Source organism: Rattus norvegicus, chromosome 5, assembly GCF_021556685.1.
Source record: "Rattus norvegicus strain SHRSP/BbbUtx chromosome 5, alternate assembly SHRSP_T2T, whole genome shotgun sequence".
NCBI lineage: Eukaryota > Metazoa > Chordata > Mammalia > Rodentia > Muridae > Rattus > Rattus norvegicus.
This window is the reverse complement of record NC_141538.1, coordinates 154,435,389-154,455,611: the sequence shown is the minus strand read 5'-3', so window position 1 is coordinate 154,455,611 and position 20,223 is coordinate 154,435,389. Positions and strand designations below refer to the sequence as shown.

The following is a 20,223-nucleotide window of genomic DNA, read 5'->3' as shown; positions in this document are numbered from 1 at the left end:
TCGAAGGGGAGCCTTTGCCTAGCAAGTGAAGTACGACGCATTCAACCACAGTACCATACATAATAAACAATGAATGAATGAATATTTTTAAAATTATGTGTATGTGTGTATCTGTGTGTGTGTGTGTGTGTGTGTGAGAGAGAGAGAGAGAGAGAGAGAGAGAGAGAGAGAGAGAGAGAGAGCGCAGACGTCAGCAGATGACAGATTCTTGATGTAGGTGCTGGGAACCAAATTCAGGTCCCCTGGAAGAACAAAATAGTCTCTTAACCACGAGGCATCTCTCTCTAGCCCCTAAATACTTTCTTTCTTTCTTTCTTTCCTTTTTTCTTTCTTTCTTTCTTTCTTTCTTTCTTTCTTTCTTTCTTTCTTTCTTTTTCTGTTTTTTTGAGACAGGGTCCTGGCTATCCTGCAACTCGCTCTATAGACCAGGCTGGCCTTAAACTCTCAGAGATCCGCCTGCCTCTGCCTCCTGAGAGCTGGGATCAAAGGTGTGAGCCGCCAAAGCAGAGAGGCAGCTCAGTGGAACCTGTACAAAGAAGGCGCAATCGTGTCTCAGCAGGAAAGAGAGAAAGAGAAAGAAAGACGGAGGGAAAGGAAGAGAAGGGAGACTGACAGAAGGAGAAGACAAAGTTTAAAATGGTGAATGTGACCTAATGTAAATTTGATCACCACTGGACTAGAGAGATGGCTCAGCGGTTAAGAGCACTGGCTGCTCTTCCAGAGGTCCTGAGTTCAATTCCCAGCAACCACATGGTGGCTCACAACCATCTGTAATGGGGTCTGATGCCCTCTTCTGGTGTGTCTGAAGAGAGTGACAGTGTATATGTAACATAAATAAATGTTTAAAAAATTTTGACCACCACTTTAAATAAGACTACACACAGTAAGTAAATAAGAGTACACCACAGTAGACTGTCATATGCAGCCAGCACGGGGCCTCTGGGAGGGTATTAACAAATGTTGGATTCCAAAACAGGTGGATGGGAGAGCGAAGGGCAAAGCAGAGGAAGATCCTGCCTCCTTCAAAACCAGGCTCCAAGCCAGACCTGCCTTTGCAGACCTAGAATCCTGGCACCTGAGGGTCGAAGCAGGGGATCCCTGCCAGTCCAAGGCAAGCTCAGGCTGCAAATGAAGACCCTGTCTTAAAAATCCTAAAGGAGGGGACTGGAGAGATGGCTCAGTGGTTAAGAGCTCCGACTGCTCTTCCAGAGGTCCTGAGTTCAATTCCCAGCAACCACATGGTGGCTCACAACCGTCTATAAAGAGATCTGATGCACTCTTCTGGTGTATCTGAAGACAGCGACAGTGTACTTATATATAATAAATGAATAAATCTAAAAAAAAAATCCTAAAGGAAAGATAACAGACAGACAGGTTCTGCACCTCACTCTATGACTTCCAGAGCACAGCCCTTCCCGACCTGGCACCAGAACTGCTCAGATCATTCTTGATTGTACGCTCTGAGCAGCTGTCCTCTCGCTGCAGGTCGTCTTGGTGACTCTGACCCCTTTACCCCGCTCACACATACACATGCACACACATGCACACATAAGCTCATTCTCTCTCTCTCTCTCTCTCTCTCTCTCTCTCTCTCCACACACACACACACACACACACACATACACACACACACAGGCACACAAGCACTAGCATGCACACATATTATCATATTATCTGTGACATGCCAGGTTTGTAATGGACATATCACATATTACATGTAACCCTCTCAAACAAACCCCTAAGAGTTATCCTCTCTGACTTACACGTGGGGAAATGGAGTCTGAAAGGTTAAGCTCTGTCTGCCGCCCCACAACCAATGGGAACTCAAAGCCAGGCCGTCACACCACACACACACACCGATCGCTTGCTTCTGAACTCGGCCAGGCAAATGGATACTGTGGACATCACAGGTTGTTCAAGTTTTCACAGACAGAGTCCTCCTAGCTGATGGGGACCTTGTCTGGTCACCTCTGTGACCTTTGTACACACGGTGTTCTGTAAACACGGTTTAATGGGTCACTAACCTCTAGTGGGCATTCAAAGCTCACTGATCTGTTTTTACACTGCCTGCTCAGTCACCTGGAGAATTTACAAGCTGCTCCCGCTCAGGCCTTTTCCCCCTGGGAGACTCTGACTCTGATTCCACAGGGTCAAGGCCCAGGGTATCTGAGGTTCTTTGGGTAAGGTCTAGAACCAGCATAGAGGGACCTTCAGCGACTGCCACCAGATCAGCCAGCTCAGTCCCTCAAAGTGCTTCTGGTGACTGGAAAGCATGACAGTCCTGGGGCCTGCCCTGGAGCCAAAAGAACCCTGTGCGCTCTCCTGGAAAACACCAGGCCTCCCTCTAAGGGAATTAATCGTCCTGAGGACTAAGTGACTGGGGGCTGAGGCTCAGTGGGTAGAGTGCTGGTCTAGCATGCATGTAAGCCCTGGGTTCAACCGCTAACACGGCAGATACTGAGCGGAACATGCTTGCAGTCCCAACACCCGGAAGTTGAAAGGTGGGAAGATCAAGAATTCAAAGTTGGGCTGGAGAGATGGCTCAGCGGTTAAGAGCACCTGACTACTCTTCCAGAGGTCATGAGTTCAATTCCCAGCAACCACATGATGGCTCACAACCATCTGTAAAGAGATCTGATGCCCTCTTCTGGTGTGTCTGAAGACAGCTACAGTGTACTTATATAGAATAAATGAATAAATCTTTAAAAAAAAAAAAGAATTCAAAGTCATCCTCACCTACATAGCAAGTTCAAGGCCAGCCTGAACTGTAGGAGACCCTGTCAAGAGTTGGGGACATAGCCCAGTCAGCAAGGTACTTGTTGACCAATCATGGGGACCTGGATTCAGATCTCTGGCACTCATAATCAGCCAGGCCCACGGCACTTCTGTAAGCAGTGCTGTGGGGTAGAAACAGGGATATCCCTTTGTCTGGGGTCACACAGCCTGGAGGAATTCAAAGCCAGGCCAGTCGGACCTCACTTATCAACCGCTGCTACTGAACTCAGCCAGGCAAACGGGTACTGTGGTCACTGGCCAGGCAGCAATGAGAGACCCTGTGTCGAAACACAAAGGTCAAGAACAGTCACACATGGACGTCTGAGGTCAACCTCTGGCTACCCACACGCCCATACACCCTTTTAGCAGCACACACGTTCAAAGACATAGAACACCATATGCCCCAGCCACTCACCACCCTCAGACACATCACACAAGACGATCAAACCGCCTTTGAGGCCGTTTCTCCCTTCCCAAGTTTCAGTTTCTGTTCCCAGATCTACCTTGCACTCCACAGATCAGAAGGAGCTGGACACTGGCCAAGAAAAATCAGTGCTTGAGGCTGAGGCATGTGTTGGAGGACAGACGTTGAGACCAGGCTGGGACTGACCCTCACCCCGGACAGAGGCAGCCGGGAGGGGAAGGATCACATTCACCTCTCTTCAAAGTCATGGACTATAGTGTGTCCCCATCTCTTCTGTCCGGCACAGAGGAGACACGACCTCCCATTCCTGCACTCAACACAGGCGTCCACAGTACGAAAGCCATCAATTGCTGTCTGCTTACTTTGCTACAGGGGCAGCCGGCCACCCCTCCCTTCTCCATCCTCACAGCTCGAGGTCCTGCAGTTCACACATCCATCCCTCTCCCTGGGAAGTACCTTCCCAGTCTCTTCCATTAGCTTCTTCCACTGTCTCTCCAGACAGACTTCAGTTCCCCGGAGCAGGGGCCGGGGCCCCTGAGTTCCTCTCCCAGAAGTGATCTTCTCTATCCCCACGGCTAGGATGGATGTGAATGAGAGGCACAGATTCGGGGGCATTTGGAGGACTGGGTTATAGACTCCTAGACACCTTACACACTGCTAAACCCACGCCAAGGACATCTGACATCAAGACGCAAGGCTTAGCGGGTCATGTCTCCTAAAAGCCAGAGAGACGGAGTTCTTGCTTTTCTAGGCCCACCCCCCCAACCCCCGTACTTGGGCTCGGTTAATAAAGGATTCTCACTGAGGGGCTGAACCAGAAGACCAGAGCACGGAAAACCCATTGTAGTGCTGATAAGCGACACAGTGACAATGTCCTAGGAACAGTGGTACCTTAAGCTGCAGCATTATGGGACAGCATCCTGCCAACCTGGCCGAGTGATGTCATTCTGGCCGACATCTGCCTGCCCCTCAGCCCAGTTCTCCAGCCCTGGGAGCTTCTGGGAACTACTGAGTTTCCCATGAAGTAAATTCCTATTCTGTTTAGAACAGCCCACGTGGGTGCTTCTGAACTTACAGTAAGGTACCTAAGGACACACCTACCATCCCACGGATTAGACCCGGGCTGCGTGTGCGTGTGAAGGCCAGAAGGTGACACTGGGTGTCTTCCTCAGTCACTCTCCACCTTATTCAATTAATTTTGTTTTGGCTATCCTGGAACCCGCTCTGTAGACCAGGCTAGCCTCTAACTCAGAAATCTGCCCACCTCTGTCTCCCAAGTGCTGGGGTTAAAAGTGCGTGCCACTATACCCAGTTTGTAGCCCTGGCTGTCCTGGAAATTGCTCTGCAGACCAGACTGGCCTTGAACTCAGAGCTCCTCCTGCCTCTGCTTCCTATACTGGGATTGATGGTGTGTGCCACCTTGCCCAGTTTATTTCCCTTTTTTGAGATAAGGTCTCATGTAATCTTAGCACTCGAGGGCAGAGACAGTAAGATCCTAATTTTTGAGGCAGCCTGTTCTACGTAGCTGGTAAGCTTTTCCATTTACCACATGCTAGGCTTCTCTGCCTTCCGCCTCTTTTCAGTGCCATGAACACTGCCTTGAGGTTCTTTATGCTTGAGACTCTTTACTGCTGGAGGACCTTTGCTGAAGCTGTTCCCTCCAACTGGAACAACCAACAGGCCACTGTCCTCCTTTTGGTTTTTATGTTTGTTTTTTTTTTTATTTGTTACTCAACCAATCCTTTCTAGGCACCTACTGTAGTGCTACGACAGGCGGCTGGGAGGATAGCTCGCTGCAGAGGACATGTTTGATATGCATGACATCCTAAATTTAATTGCTAGCCACACTGAAAACAGTAATTAAAACTGGGAATACAACACCGAGCTTAGAGTCTAGTCTCATGGAAGAGAAGAATCTATTTTATCAAGAAACCAGATGTTAACGAAATAGCTATATATACATATATTTTATTTGTGTGTGTGTGTGTGTGTGTGTGTGTGTGTGTGTGTATGGTGTATAAAATTGTTTTTTTGAGACAGGGTTTTCTCTGTGTAGACTCAGCTGCCCCAGAACTTGCTCTGAACACCAAGCTGGCCTTGAACTCACAGAAATCCACCTGCCTCTGCCTCTCAAGGGCTGAGATTAAAGACATGTACCACCACTACCTGGAAATAAAGATAAATTTTATCTGTGGGATCAGTGTAATTTACAAAATTACAGTAAAAACACTGAGCAGCCAGGCCAGCTGAAGAGCTGACAGGTTGGACCAGGGGACAGTTAAGGAGAGGTGGGCAGACTGTGGGTACACAGCAGGTAAAACTCATGGCCCTCGGTGGGAAGCATGAGCTTCCCAGCTGGTGCGAAAGAACCCGGCGGCCAGTCGAAGGAGTCATGAGTGTGATCCAAGCAAAACCACTGCAAACCACTGGACATGGGAGTCTGCACTGGGTGAGTCACTGTGAGGCAGGAGGCGACTGAAGCCATGGGCTAGAAAGGCTGGAGAGAAGGGCAGTAGCAGGAAGAGAGATGACCCAGGGCACAGCCTTAAGGATGGCCCGGACAAGGGGATGAATTTCCTGCCACCTGCTACCATAGGCAATCGCTGTTGACTTTGCTCTTCTGTTCCCGGAGCTGACATCTCCAGAAGAGATGGTCCCTAGGGCAGGGACTGCATCTCTCTTGCTAAGAGATGAGTATTCCCAGCACCTACTGCTTGGAATGCAGTGCCATTATGAGACCCTTAATAAGGCTGCCTCATCCAGGCCTTGGACAATACAGTTAGGCTTTTGATCCCCAATGTCCAGGAAAAAGTCCAAATGCCTAACTTGTGTCAGGGGGGACCCTCCAAGATGCTAAGCATCCCTCAGCCTGCCGCTCCGGCTTCAAACTCTCTGCCCAGCTTTCCAATAGTCTCAGCTGAGGTAACATGCAATTGTTCTGAAGGGGGAGACAGTGGCAGAGGGCCTCATGAGCCTCTCCTGAGACCAGACTACACCAAATGGAGAGAAGCTCTGTGGACGCTCACAGGGGGCACAGTGGGGGTGGGGGCAGAGATTCAGGACCCTGTCTTCCTTCTCTAAGAAGAGACCTTCTCCCCCAGGGTTAAAACCATGGCCATGTTTATCATGCCTGAGTCTATACCTCCAGTGACCTCTGTTGATAAAACCGGGGGTGGAGATCCGGCTTATGTAATCAGTCCAGAAGCTGGGCTGGGCTGTCAGGAATTTGGAAATGGGACACGAGAGACTGGCTGGGTTACCTTTAGACACCGGACCAGTGAGGTCACATAACCGTGGGGACTGAAGCTACACTCTGAGCCCCGTCCAATGAGAGGGCAGCAGAAACACTAATCAGATGAGACAGTAAAACAGGCAGATGAGGAGGCTGCCCAAACTCCTGACACCCCACAAGCCACAGCTCCCGGGCCACTTGGGGTCCAGTTCCAAGAGGTGTCTCTATTTCTCTAAAACAAGCTTCCTTCCCTCGGAAACTGCCAGGATCGTCTACGGTCTCCAGGGTCCTGCAAATTTTTGTTTTGTTTTTCGAGACAGGATCTCTCTATTATTAAGCAACACTAACCGTCCTGGAAGTCGCTTAGATAGGCCAGGCTGGCTTCAAACTCACAGAGATCTGCCTGCCTCTGCCTCCCAAGCCCTGGGATTAAAGAGCCACCCTGCCCAGTCTACATAATACTCTACAGTAAAACAAAGAGTCACATCATGAGGCAAACTGTGACGACGTTAACACTGTGTACACTGCCATTTTCCTCTTATTTTTATGGCACCTGAGACTGGACCTAAGATGCTGAGCTGAACTGTATCCCCACCTTAAGAACATTAAAACTTGGGCTGGAGAGATGGCTCAGCGGTTAAGAGCACTGACTGCTCTTCCAGAGGTCCTGAGTTCAAATCCCAGCAACCACATGGTGGCTCACAACCATCTGTAATGGGATCTGATGCCCTTTTCTGGTGTGTCTGAAGACAGTGACAGTGTACTCATATATAATAAATAAATAAATCTTAAAAAAAAAAAGAATATTGGTGGTGGTACACGTCCCCAATTCTAACATGCAGGAGGCTGAGGCAGAATTTGAGGCCAGCCCGGAGCTGCATAGCAAGGCCCTGTGTCAAAAAGAAAAGGAAAAGGAAATGAAAGAGAATAAAACAAAGAAAGAAAAGAAATCCTCTAAGAAAACCAAAACCTCTGGGTACACATGTGGTGGTACACACCTGCAATCCCAGCATTCAGTAGTCAGAGAGATGGTGTGTGTGTGTGTGTGTGTGTGTGTGTGTGTGTGTGTATTTTGAGACAGGGTCTAGCCCAAGCCATCCTGAAATTCATGACATAAACACACACACACACACACACACACACACACACACACACAAAGGTAATTCTGATGCCAACGGAATTTCAACTATGCAGTGTAAGACATGATATGGATTTTAGGTAAACATTCCACTGACCATGACCCTTCCCCCCCCATCAGCTCAGAAGATAAGTACTGGAACTATGCACGTGGCCACGAGGACTGCCTCCTGCAGAGCACGGGTCAAAATGGTCTCCTGGCTTCCCAACATGCTTTCTTCCAACCGGTCCCCTGAATTCACTCACTGTATTCTCCACTAAATTGGGGTCACCTAGTCTCCTACCTGGAAATAGAACTTCCTCCAGGAAGTTCCCATGTTGCACTGGTCCTCCCTGGCTCCCTCCATAGCCTGTTCCTTGGGGCTCAGACAGCACTGACTGTGTCTTTCACTGGATGCTCAGGACAACCCCTGGCATTATCAGAGCAGGAGCCTTATGCCCTCGGTGGCCGGCACAGAAAGGGCACAGAGAACTGCACAAAGCACAGTGGCCAGCCAAGCCTGCTGTGTCCCACGTGGCTGCTGCCTTGCTTTCCCTGTGAGTCAATGGGGTGATGGCTCCACAGGGGTCCGGGACAGGAAGGGGCTGTGTGGTGCAAGGAGTGTTTAATATTCCCTCATGTTGCACACAGATCCACAATGATGAAATCATTGAGGTTTGGAAGAGGCCACAGGGTGGGGGTGGGGTGATGTTTGCGAGGAAGAGAGCAAGACCAGAGGCTGAGGCGCTGAGAGAGAAAAGCCAGCTGCCCCACTCCCTTGCTGTGGGAGCTCAGGCAAGTGTCTTGCCCTCTCTGTGCACCGGTTTCTCCATTTTTTTTTTTTAAAGATTTATTCATTTATTATATATAAGTACACTGTAGCTGTTTTCAGATACACCAGAAGAGGGCATCAGATCTCTTTACAGATGGTTGTGAGCCACCATGTGGTTGCTGGGAACTGAACTCAGGACCTCTGGAAGAGTAGTCGGGTGCTCTTAACCGCTGAGCCATCTCTCCAGCCCGTAATGTTTGCATTTTTTTTTTTTTTGGTTCTTTTTTTTCGGAGCTGGGGACCGAACCCAGGGCCTTGCGCTTCCTAGGTAAGCGCTCTACCACTGAGCTAAATCCCCAGCCCCCGGTTTCTCCATCTTAAATGAGAGAAATTCTAGCTGATTCCTCTTTTACTGGGGTCCTTCAGCCTGGACATTCTTGGTTCCTATAACCTGTCCTGTCCAGGGTCCTTCCCAGTAGGTCCACAAAAAAAAAAAAAAAAAAAAAAAAAAAAAAGGCTGCGGGTCCTAGGACAGGGTCCCTAGTTACTTCCAGGAAACTGGTTAGAACTAGGAGCCTTGGTTCAGGAAGCAACTACAGCAAACAAGTGAACCTGGAACCTGCCAGCGCACGGTGTAGGTTAGTGGTGCCCAGTACTGGAGGGAGAGAAAAAAAAAAAATCCCAGGATCAAACTACATGTAAGCCCAGCACAATAACAGAGAGACGTGACCACAAAACCAACCAGAAAACTCCAGCAAAACCTAAGGCATAAGTCATTAGTCAGACTCTTAAATTTTGGGACACTAGAATGTTGAAGGGGAATGCTGGGCTTGGGGATCTCGTGCCTTTCTGTTGCAAAAGTGAAAGCTTGCAAGCTCACAGTTCTGAAGGGAAGGAAAAGAAAAGAAAAGAAAAGATGAAAAAAGAAAAGAAAAGAAAGCTGGATTTTGTCTGGTCTGATCTGAGGCAAATCTGAGTTTACACAGTCAGGTAAAGTCAGTCAGATGCACAGGCACTTACAGCCAGGCCTATGCTCTGATTCAACACTCTAATGGCCAACCTGCAGAAAAGGATGATGGGTAAAATCCCCAAGGATGCTGAAGGGTTCTGAGGAGGTAGTGGCTCTGAACCTATGCATCACTTGAAGTTGACAGTCTTTGTATAATTCTCTGCCTTCCTTACCAAGGAGGAAAAAGTCCAGACAGAGAGCCAGCCAGTCAGGGAGAAGAGGAAGGGAGATTTCCTAAAACCTCAGCTCAGACTATTTCTGTGTAACTTTGTGTCTGCCACACAGTAGGTACACACTTATTGGGAAGGGTAAGAGGCCAGACTGACCAATGAGGTCCAAAAATACCACCTCAACCCTGGGCATCCTCTAGAAGAGAGCTGGGTTCATATTATCCTCCTCTGGCCCCTGACTACAGGCTGTCTGCTCTAGAATATTCCTAGTGGATGAAAACCTGCAGCGAGTTCAGAGAAGAGGAATGAACTCCAGGGAGCTTGGGAATGGGGTGGGGCAGCCTACAAGGGCGAAAGAAAGAGCCTGGGACACTTTGCCTGGAAACACAAAGAGAGGGGAGGGGAGAGGAGAGGAGCCTATAAACTTGCCCTGCGACAGCCAAGGTGAACCCCGGCTCCTGGCGCCTTCCCATTCACAATCATTCCACAAGGCGAGCCAAGTCTCAGAACCAGCGGCCAGGAGGAGGAGACCTTCTCTCTCTTGCAGCCTGGGAGAAGTAAGCTCAGGACTGAGTTTGCTTCTCAGAAAGGGAGTGACCTGGGGGATTGCATATTTGTGGGGTTCTAAAAACGAAAACACAGAACTGTAAACCGCTGTGCAAATACACATTTGATGGGCAGGTCGCCCAAAGTATTTGGGAGATGTGCCCCGACATGTGGTATCTGTATCGAAGTGACCCCGAGATCCCCTACAAAGTCCATCTGGTCCTCTCAACCCGGCTCCACTGTGAGGACACAGATGTTTGAGATGAACTCGGTTCCCACAGAACTAGGAGGGGCGGGTTTCTGGAGCGAAGCGAAGAGCCATCCCGGCTCCAAGCATTCCTGCAAAGGTCAAAGCCAGGCCCCAAGTTGACGTGAGGTCCCCTCCCACCTCGGCCCCTCACCTCCTCCCGTGCCAGCGCCGCCCCGCGGCACCGGGGCATCTTGGCGGCGAAGGCAGCTGCCCCGGCTGGGGAACTGAGGTCTTCAGCGGTGACGGCCAGGAACTCCGCAACACTGAGCTGTTCGGGCATGGTGGGCGTAAGGCGGAGACGCCGGGGCTGCCTAGAGCGCGGGGGACGCTGTACTTAACCGCGCCGGGATAGCTGCTCGCTGCAGGGCCTGCCTCACTACCCGCAGCTTCCCAGTCCAGGCCTCTTCACTCTCTGCCCCGCCACGCCCCTAACTTCTCCGCCACGCCCCCGTCCGCCAGCCTTCCTCTTCGGCCACGCCCCCGGTCCGCTTGTCTACCTTCCTGGCCACGCCCTCTACTCACTAGTAACTCCCTGGCCAAGACCCATTGCCTCACCTAACTCCCTGGCCACGCTCCCACCCCTCACTCTCCGGCCACACCCAGCCACGCCCCTAATTCCCTAGTCACGCCCCAACCTCGCGTTGGCCCCACTCTGCCCTGCCTCCAAGACTCACAGTTGGGGAGAGTTCTCGGGTGGGGGGGGTCCGCTCTCGACTCCCAGGCCCCGCCCCGATTCTCTTCCCTTCCTAGCCCCGCCCCCAAGGCGGACCAGTTTCTGAGCCTTATACACGAGCCCGCAGCCTGCACAGCATCATCCAGCCCCGCCCCTAGCTCGGTGCTCCGCCCACCGTGCGCTGGCAGGTTCCAGGTTCACTTGTTTGCTTCTTCTTACTCTAGGTTCTTCAAAGCAGTCGTCACGGGCGCTGAGATTAAAGGCAAGGCCTGTGTCACCAGGCCACCATATAAGATCTCCACCATCAGTCAGCTATGTGCCACTGAATCAACTGCCCCTCTGGTTTTTAAAAGTAATCGTGCCATAACCCAGAATATGTTTAAATAGCAATGGGAGAGGTTCACCCTTATCTCAGGTACACAGGATAGCTCAGGTTTTGTTGTTGTTTTGTGGGTTTTTGGTTTTATTTTGCTTTTGCCCAATTTCAAAATTCCAGCTGTGGGCCAGGGGCCCTCGCTATTGCCTTGGACTCCAGGTCTTCTTTTTGGCGTCTGCTTGAAAGCCTTATCTTCTTTATCCATCTCAATTTTTTTTTTTTTTGGTTTGTTTGTTTGAGGTGCTGAGGACCGAACTCAAGACCTTGCGCTTGCTAGGCAAGCGCCCTATCACTGAGCTAAATCCCCAACCCCTCACTAGGTTCTTTCAGGGGTTTCTTCTTGACACTTTCACTGCCCAACCTGGCGCCCTGTCCCCAGACCAAATGCTAACTGACCTCAGCAGTTGCTTCAGACTCCACGCTGAGTCCTCTAAATATGCTTCTCCCTGTCTGCCTCCTTCGGTTTTTGTTTATTTGATTTTGGGGTTTGTTTTTCAAAGTTTAGCTCAAATGTTTCAAACCTTACCACAAGGCTTATCCTGACCACCCTGTTTAAAACTAGTCACCCGCCCGGCTGCTTCCCTCACCCTTCACTCCACATCCGCCAGCATAATCATCTTTATTCTGCTGGGTTTTTTTTGTGATAATGAAAACTGGGTGCTCTCAGAGGCCAGAAAAGGGCATCAGATCCCCTGGAACTAAAGTCACAGATGATGGTGAGCCACCATGTAGGTGCTGGAAATTGAACCAGGGTCATCTGCAAGAACAAATGTTCTTTGCCCATTGAGCCATCTATCTGTCCAGCCCCCTTTTAAAATTTTCATTTTTAGGAATGTGCAGTGTGCATGAATGTGTGTGTGTGTGTGTGTGTGTGTGTGTGTGTGTGTACTCATGTGTGTACACAATGGAGGATGCTGAACTCATGAGGGCAGAGGGTAACTTTCAGGAGTTGGCTTTCTCCTTCCCACTTGGGTTCCAAGGATCGAACTCAAGCCACTAGACTTGAGAGCAGGCTCCCTTTCTTCTGTGTCTGTTTTTCTTCAGACAGGGTTTGATATAGACCCAAACTTAATGTGTAGCCATGGGTAACCTCAGACTCCTGGCTCATGTCCTTCCACCTCCTGAATGTGACTGCAGACATGGACTGCCACACCAGGGTTCTGGGATGTTCTCTGTGTGCTAGCCCAGAACTCTAATCTCTAATGCACTATACCCCTGAGAGCTGGCTGGAGCACTGTTTCTTTCCTTCCTATGCTATGCTCTTGTACGCCACTCCCAGCTGCTGCTGCTGCTGCTGCTGCTGCTCCTCCTCCTCCTCCTTCTTCAAGATTTATTCATTTATTTTATGTATTGAGCACACTGTAGCTGTCTTCAGACACGCCAGATCCCATTACAGATGGTTGTGAGCCACCATGTGGTTGCTGGGATTTGAACTCAGGATTTCTGGAAGAACAGTCAGTGCTCTTAACCACTGAGCCATCTCTCCAGCCCTCTCAACACCTTCTTGGTCTAATGTGACCCGCCTGCCTCTTCAATCTCTCAGGAGAAAAGAACCAGCCCCCACGCAGTATTCCTGAGGGCACCAGACTGACATCTGGCTGCTCCTGTCACCTGCCTGCTCCAAAGCCTGTCCCTACTGCCCCGCAGCCCAGAGCCACCTGTAACTCCAACTCCAGGGAACTCAACACCCTCTCTGTCCTCCACAGGCACCTGCACACACGTGCACATGCCCACGAACAGGCACATAACTTAAAAACTAAATCTTCTAATAAGAGAGTACGCGTGTCAATCCGTCTACATAGCGGGAGTTCCTGAGGACGGGGTTGCCATGCTCCCAGGACAAGAAATAATAATGTGAGTGAAATCGTTTCTCCGACGTGCTCTTTGTCTTGTTCCTAGGTCCAGTCCATACAACCATCTCAAAATGAGCTCCCCATGTGGCTCCCTTTGTCTTCTTGTTTATCCTTCACAATATCTGTTGTGTTTTATAGAAAAGAAAGAAAGAACCAGGATGTGTTTGTAGAGGTGTGGTATGGTGAGGTGGAAAGGGGTGCCTCTGCGGGCCCATGCTGAGGCATCCCCCTGAGGTACCAGCCATATGATGGATATAATATAGAATAGAGTTTATTTGGGACGTGAGAGGGGGAGATGAGGTAGGAGGGAGAGGGAGGCAGAGAGGGAGAGGGAGAGGGAGAGGGAGAGGGAGAGGGAGAGGGAGAGGGAGGCAGAGAGGGAGAGGGAGAGGGAGAGGGAGAGGGAGAGGGAGAGGGAGAGGGAGAAGGAGAGTAGAGGCTGGCCAGGAACATGTGGAGAGAGCCAGAAGGGGAATGGGGAGATAAGGGACAGAATGGGTAAGAGGGTAAGCGCAAGAGAGAGCAGAGGGGGCAAGCAGCCCTATTTATAGTGAGTCAAGCAGACCCAGCTGTTGCCAGGTAACTGTGGGGCAGAGCTTACAAGGAATGCTAACGCTATCTGCTGAGACTTACAGGGACCCTACTTCCTCTTTTTTCTCATCTACCAGCTTGGTAATTCCCTGACCCCAATTGTCCCAGGAGTTTCTGGCCAAGGAACTGAAAAGTGCCCAAGAGTGAAACACAGTCGCTTCCCAGGGCTCCATGATCTCTGTATAGCCTCAGTTCAAGCCACATGCTGACCCTAATCTTTGAATCTCAATTCTTAAATTTCTTTAAGAGAGAACTAGATATTTCCTGCCAGAAAGAGACATTAAGAGGCCAACCCCAAACTTGAGCACCATACTTGGTGCCATGGCGCCCCCTAGCGTTGAATAGTGCACAACCTACATAACTGGAAAGCAGCAGCCAGTACCCACAAGGTAGAGCCGACAGGAGGGGGCACACCTACCCACAGGACAAAAGCATAACTTTCGTCCACACACATCAACTTCCAGAGAAGAGTGTGAATGGATTAGATACTTCAAAAGCCAAATTCTCAAAGGGTCAGGGAATCCGTGAACGAGGTCAGAATCTTCTAAAGAGATATTTGGTGAGTACATAAATACGTCTGATATAGGAATGTATATCAGAGTACTTCTGCACAACTAGGTGCCACCATAGATCTTAAAAATAGGACTTAGGGTCTGTGAGGTGGCTCTGTGGCAAAAGATACCGCTTCCTGCCAAACTTGAGAAACAAAGGCAGGCAGAACTCTTGTGAGTCGGAGGTCAGCTTGGTCTGGGTAGAGAGTTCCAGGCCAGCCATGGCTAGTTAGTGAGACCCTAGATCAAAAACAAAGAAACAAGACAAAAAAAGCAAGATTTCTTTGAAAGCCTGGAGGTCTGAGTTTGATCCCCAGAACCCATGCATTATACATGGTCTGGTACACATGTACACACACACACACACACACACACACACACACATACACACACAAATAAATTGTAAAAACCACGTTTATGATTTTTTATTTTTTTAAGATTTTTTTTATGTGTATGAGAGTTTTGCCTCATGTGTGCCTGGTGTCTATGGAAACCATAAGAGGGCATAATTCCCTGAAATTAGAATTACCATGTGGGTGCTGAGGACCTAACCATGTCCTCTACAAGAACAACAAATGCTCTTAACCACAGAGCCATCTCTCCGGCCCTCAGTGGCTCGTCTTTTAGAAGACGGAAGGATCGAGAAGCCGTGGGTGTAATTTCATGTCTTGCTTGCTCCGAGCCCTGGATTCCATTCCATTCCAGTAGCTCATAAAAATAATGTGTGGAGGCACACGTCACTAATGCCTGTGATTCCAGCACTGCAGAGTCCGGGAAAGAAGGCTGATAAAATCAGGGTCGTCCTCTGCTACAGAGAGAGCTTGAAGCCAGCTCTGGCTACATGAGACCCTGTCTCCAAATAAAAAGATGAAAAAAAAAAAGATAAAACTGGAGAGAGGGGGGTTGGGGATTTAGCTCAGTGGTAGAGCGCTTGCCTAGCAAGTGCAAGGCCCTGGGTTCGGTCCCCAGCTCCGAAAAAAAAAAAAGAAAAAAGAAAAAAAACAAAAAACTGGAGAGAGGGCTCAGTGGTTTAAAGTGCAAACCATTCTTACAGAGGACCAGAGCTTGATTCCCAGCAACCGTATCCGTTGTAATATTATTTCATCTCAAATCAGGAGTTTCTACCCCATTTTTATCACTCAGTTCACAGATAAAAGACACACAGGCTGGAGAGATGGCTCAGTGGTTAAGAGCACTGGTTGCTCTTCCAGAGGACCTGAGTTCAATTCCCAGCACCCACATGGTGGGTCACAACCATCTGTAATGAGATCTGATGTCCTCTTCTGGTGTGCCTGAAGACAGCGACAGTGTACTCACATGCATAAAATAAATAAATAGATAAATAAAAAAAGAAAAAGAAAAAAAAAGAATGAGATCAGCAAGTTTGCTTACTTACCTTGTCCTGGCCACTTGCTAGTTGTACCACTTCAGCGCCTCTCCTTGTGGCCACCAGAGGGCAGTAGTGCTCACCCGGGGTGAACAAATGTCTGGCACCCAGACAGAACTTAGGCCAACACCAATAGAGGGCCGTGTTGTTTTTATTTTCTGTCCTTTTTCCTTTCCTTGCCTTTTGTTTTTTTTTTTTCCCAGAAACGTCTCACTATGTACCCCAGGATGATTTATAACTCTCCGTCCTCCTGCCTCAGCCTCTGGAGTACTTATAGGTAGTTTCTATTGACCCCGTTCATGGAACCACATACTTCTGGAAGGAAGCGAGGCCTTGCCTGGATCGACGCAGACACCAGCTAACAGATCCACCGAGTATCCTCCCTTTCAGTTCTTCTTGGATATTGGATCTGATATAACCATGGCTGCTGGCCTTGAACTCCTGAACCCCAACCCCCAGCAGCCCTCCACCTTCCAAGTACTGGAATTATTTGTGTGCACCACCCCAATCAGCCTCTGGGTTTTATTTTATGGTTCTAAGTAACTTACACTTCCATCCGTATTGCTAAAGATCTGTATAGACAGCCGGAACAAAAAGACCCCGAGCCAAGTCACACTTTCCTCTGTGCTCTTTGACCTTGATTTTAACCAGGACTCCAGGTACTTAGGGCTCTACTGGTGCCAGGCCTGCCAGGCTGAGGCCTCCCTGGCAACGAGGAAGCAAAAGCTGAAAGCAGGTGTACAGTGTGGACCAGGAAGGAGACTTCTGACCCCACCCTGGCACGGCATAGATGGTCCATCCATAAATGTCTGAGAAATGAACGACCCTTGCTCAAAAGGGCTAGTTTCGCAGGTCTTGGGCAAGCAGGTTCTCTCTTTCTTTTTCTTTTCCTTCATCACAGGGGAAGGTCCAGGCAGTGGGACCCTGGGTCCGATGCCTGCACAGGCCCTGCCAGCCTGATTCATACGCTCACACTTGCATTCTGTAAGGGCAGGCTTGGAGTTTTCCAGAAACCATGCTGATGAATTCTCTGCCTCCCTATCTCAATCCTACTCGGCTGTGACTCCTTTTCACGAGGCTATATTTACTTGGTTGGTTTTTATTTAGATTTTTGTCTCTATGTTTAAAAAGAACTAATTGGGCTGGAGAGATGGCTCAGTGGTTAAGAGCACTGACTGCTCTCCCAGAGGTCCTGAGTTCAAATCCCAGCAACCACATGGTGGCTCACAACCATCTGTGATGGGATCCGATGCCCTCTTCTGGTGTGTCTGAAGACAGCTACAGTGTACTCATATACAAAATAAAATAAATAAATCTTTGGGGAAAAAAAGAACTAATCTATAATTTTTGGTATGCCTTCTTTGATGGGCTGTACACTTTTCACATCCACTTCAGGCATGTAGTTTAGGGATTTCCAAAATACTCAGAAAGCTAGGCATGAGCCAGGCGGTGGTGCCCAGTGGCGGTAGTGACTTGTGATGGCGGTGGTGGCAGAGGCAGTAATGCACACCTTTAATCCCAGCACGCAGGAGACAAAGGCAGGTAGATCTCTGAGTTTAAGGCCACAGGAGACAAAGGCAGGTAGATCTCTGAGTTTAAGGCCACAGGAGACAAGGGCAGGTAGATCTCTGAGTTTAAGGCCAGCCTGGTCTACAGAGTTCCAGGACAGCCAGGGCTACACAAAGAAATCTTGTCTCGGGGTTGGGGATTTAGCTCAGTGGTAGAGCGCTTGCCTAGCAAGCGCAAGGCCCTGGGTTCGGTCCCCAGCTCCGAAAAAAAGAAAAGAAAAAAAAAAAAAACCTTGTCTCAAAACAAATAAACAACAAAAAACAAACAAAACAAAAAAAAACAAACAAAAAAAGAAAGAAAGAAAGAAAAGGAAAGGAAAGAAAAGAAAGCTCACTTGTACTCTGTCCAGCCCTGACATGTTGATAACAATAGGACAATGACAACCAACCAAAACCAAAACCAAAACCAAGCAAAACAGACTTTGTCCTAGTTTCATTTCTGATGTTGGGATTCAAGTCCCTGACAAAAAGTACCTGGGGAGACAGATGGGGAGATGGAGGGCTGGCTCAGCGGTTAAGAGCACTGACTGCTCTTCCAGAGGTCCTGTGTTCAATTCCCAGCAACTACATGGTGGCTCACAACCATCTGTAATGGGATCTGACGCCCTCTTCTGGTGTGTCTGAAGACAGTGATAAAGTAAATAAGTATATTTTTCTTTAAAAATGTAACTGGGGAAAGGGGACTTACTTCAGCTTACAGTTTGGGGTCACAGCCCATCATTGCAGGGAAGTCAAGGCAGGCAAGGTACCACTTCCTCAGTCAAGGGCAGATCTGAGTGCAGCATGCTTCCTGCTTCCTTGTGCTCAGCTGGACTCCCAGCTCTTACACTGTTCAGATCCAGCTGCCTAGGGAATAGTGGCGCCCACGGTGGGTTAGGTCTTCCCATATCGATTCACTTAAGACTGTCCCCCCACGGGGTTGGGGATTTAGCTCAGTGGTAGAGCGCTTGCCTAGCAAGCGCAAGGCCCTGGGTTCGGTCCCCAGCTCTGAAAAAAAGAAAAGAAAAGAAAAAAAAAAAGACTGTCCCCCCACAGATATGCCCAAAGGCCGACCCAATGTAGACAACCCCTCATTGAGACTCATCTGAAGCCAGGCAGTGGTGGCAGTGGTATAAGTGGGTGGACCTGGCTTCTTTCTGCCATGCGGGCACATCAACATACGTATTCGCTATCTTTAAATTATTACGACTAATCATGCTCTGAAGATACTGTACATTTTCATGTAGTCACTTCCTCATGGTCTTGGGTCTCTATCCTGTTATTGGACTGAGTTTACCTCTGTTGAGGAACCATCTTCTTCCTAAAGTGGCTGGCTGCTCTATTTCATAAACCATTGGAGGCCCGGTTTCCCCCTCCACAGGACTTGTTCTTTCTTATGTGGAGCTGCTCCTGTACTTGGGAGTGACTGTGATACCTCATAGCTTTGATTTGCATTTCCCCGATGGCTAATGACATTACACTCTTTTTTTTTTTTTTTTTTTTTTGGTTCTTTTTTTTCCGGAGCTGGGGACCGAACCCAGGGCCTTGCGCTTCCTAGGCAAGCGCTTTACCACTGAGCTAAATCCCCAACCCCGACATTACACTCTTAAATGTATATATTGACCTTTAAAAAACGTTTTATTGATTCTTTGTGAATTTCACATCTGGACCCCGACCCCACTCATCTCAACATGCCTCGATATCTGCCCTCTGCCTCGCAGCCCACACCCCCAAAATCTCTCTTTGGAAGCTGCAATGCGTCACCGCGTGTCACATAGTAAATACTCTTTGCCCAAACATCTCTACTCACAAATGCTCTTGCAGCCCCTCCACAGCTGGCCTTGGAGTAGTGTGGGTTCAATGGCGTGAGCTTGGGAGAGCTGCTGGCCAACCAACTCAGCTTCTAGCTGAGATCCAGGGCTTTGGCCACCCCAATATCTACCCCATCTATGAACTCTGAAGCACACAAAGGGGTCGGTCCTGCAGAACCAATCTCCATGACACAGGGCAACGACAGGATTTCTGAGTGGAGTCGCAGCCAGGATCCAGTATGGAAAGTGTCGCAGAAGCCAGTGGCCTGAAACTAGGCAATGACTCACTGCAAAGAACGTTTGCAAGTTCGGGCAAAAAGGTATACTGTGTGACACGCTGCGACACACTGCAGCTTCCAAGGCTCTCCTTCACCATGTCACCAGGGCCAGCTCTGCTATGCTGCCCAGGCGAGGGAAGGGGCCAGCTCTCCCTCCATCACATCCTCAGGGCCAGCTCGACTGCGCTGACCAGGCAAGGTTCATGCTCTGCTGAGTGCTGCAGCTGTTCAGGGGCAGGGCCAGCTCTGCACAGCCCTTGGACATCGACATGGCCCCAGGCAGAAGCCCAGAGCAGGGACGTTCCATGGTCATTGGTGGTAACATGGGCCAAGGACATTGACATAGACAGGCAGGCAGACAGACAGATAAGCAGGCAGGCAGACACACACACACACACACACACACACACCATGGACTCAGACATAGCCCTCGCCACCGCATGGGCCAGGACCTCACCACGGCTGCCAGTGGCGCTGCAGACGCATCAGGCACACTGTCCTCACTTCCCTCTTCTCCAGCTCTGCCTCTCTTCATTGTATATGCAGTTCTGATTCTCTCTCTCCACACTTACGAGCCCATCTTAGTGGCACCCAGGCCTCTAAGGTATCCTCCACCCTGCCCTCACCCTGTGGCAGTGGGCAGGGGTTGTCTCAGATGTGCCCTGTCCCACCCATGTCCATATACTGGCATTCTTTTGGTTTTTCAAGACAGGGTTTCCCTGAGTAGCCCTGGCTGTCCTGAAACTCACTCCACACACACGAGCTAGCCTCAACTCAGAGACCTGCTTGCCTCTGCCTGAGTGCTGGGATTAAAGGTGTCTATCATCACCCTGGCTTGTATACTTAAGTTTATTTTTGGTT

The 20,223-nt window shown here is 49.4% G+C and overlaps 1 protein-coding gene across 1 annotated transcript in view; it reads right to left on the bottom strand.

Moving 5' to 3' along the window:
• Asap3 (ArfGAP with SH3 domain, ankyrin repeat and PH domain 3) overlaps positions 1-10,709 on the bottom strand; it is a 41,113-nt gene extending 30,404 nt beyond the window's left edge. The window contains 1 exon segment of the mRNA NM_001427661.1: positions 10,447-10,709. Coding sequence (NP_001414590.1) covers positions 10,447-10,575 — 129 coding nt within the window. The 5' untranslated portion in view covers positions 10,576-10,709.
• Between the last annotated feature and the right edge of the window lie 9,514 nt (positions 10,710-20,223).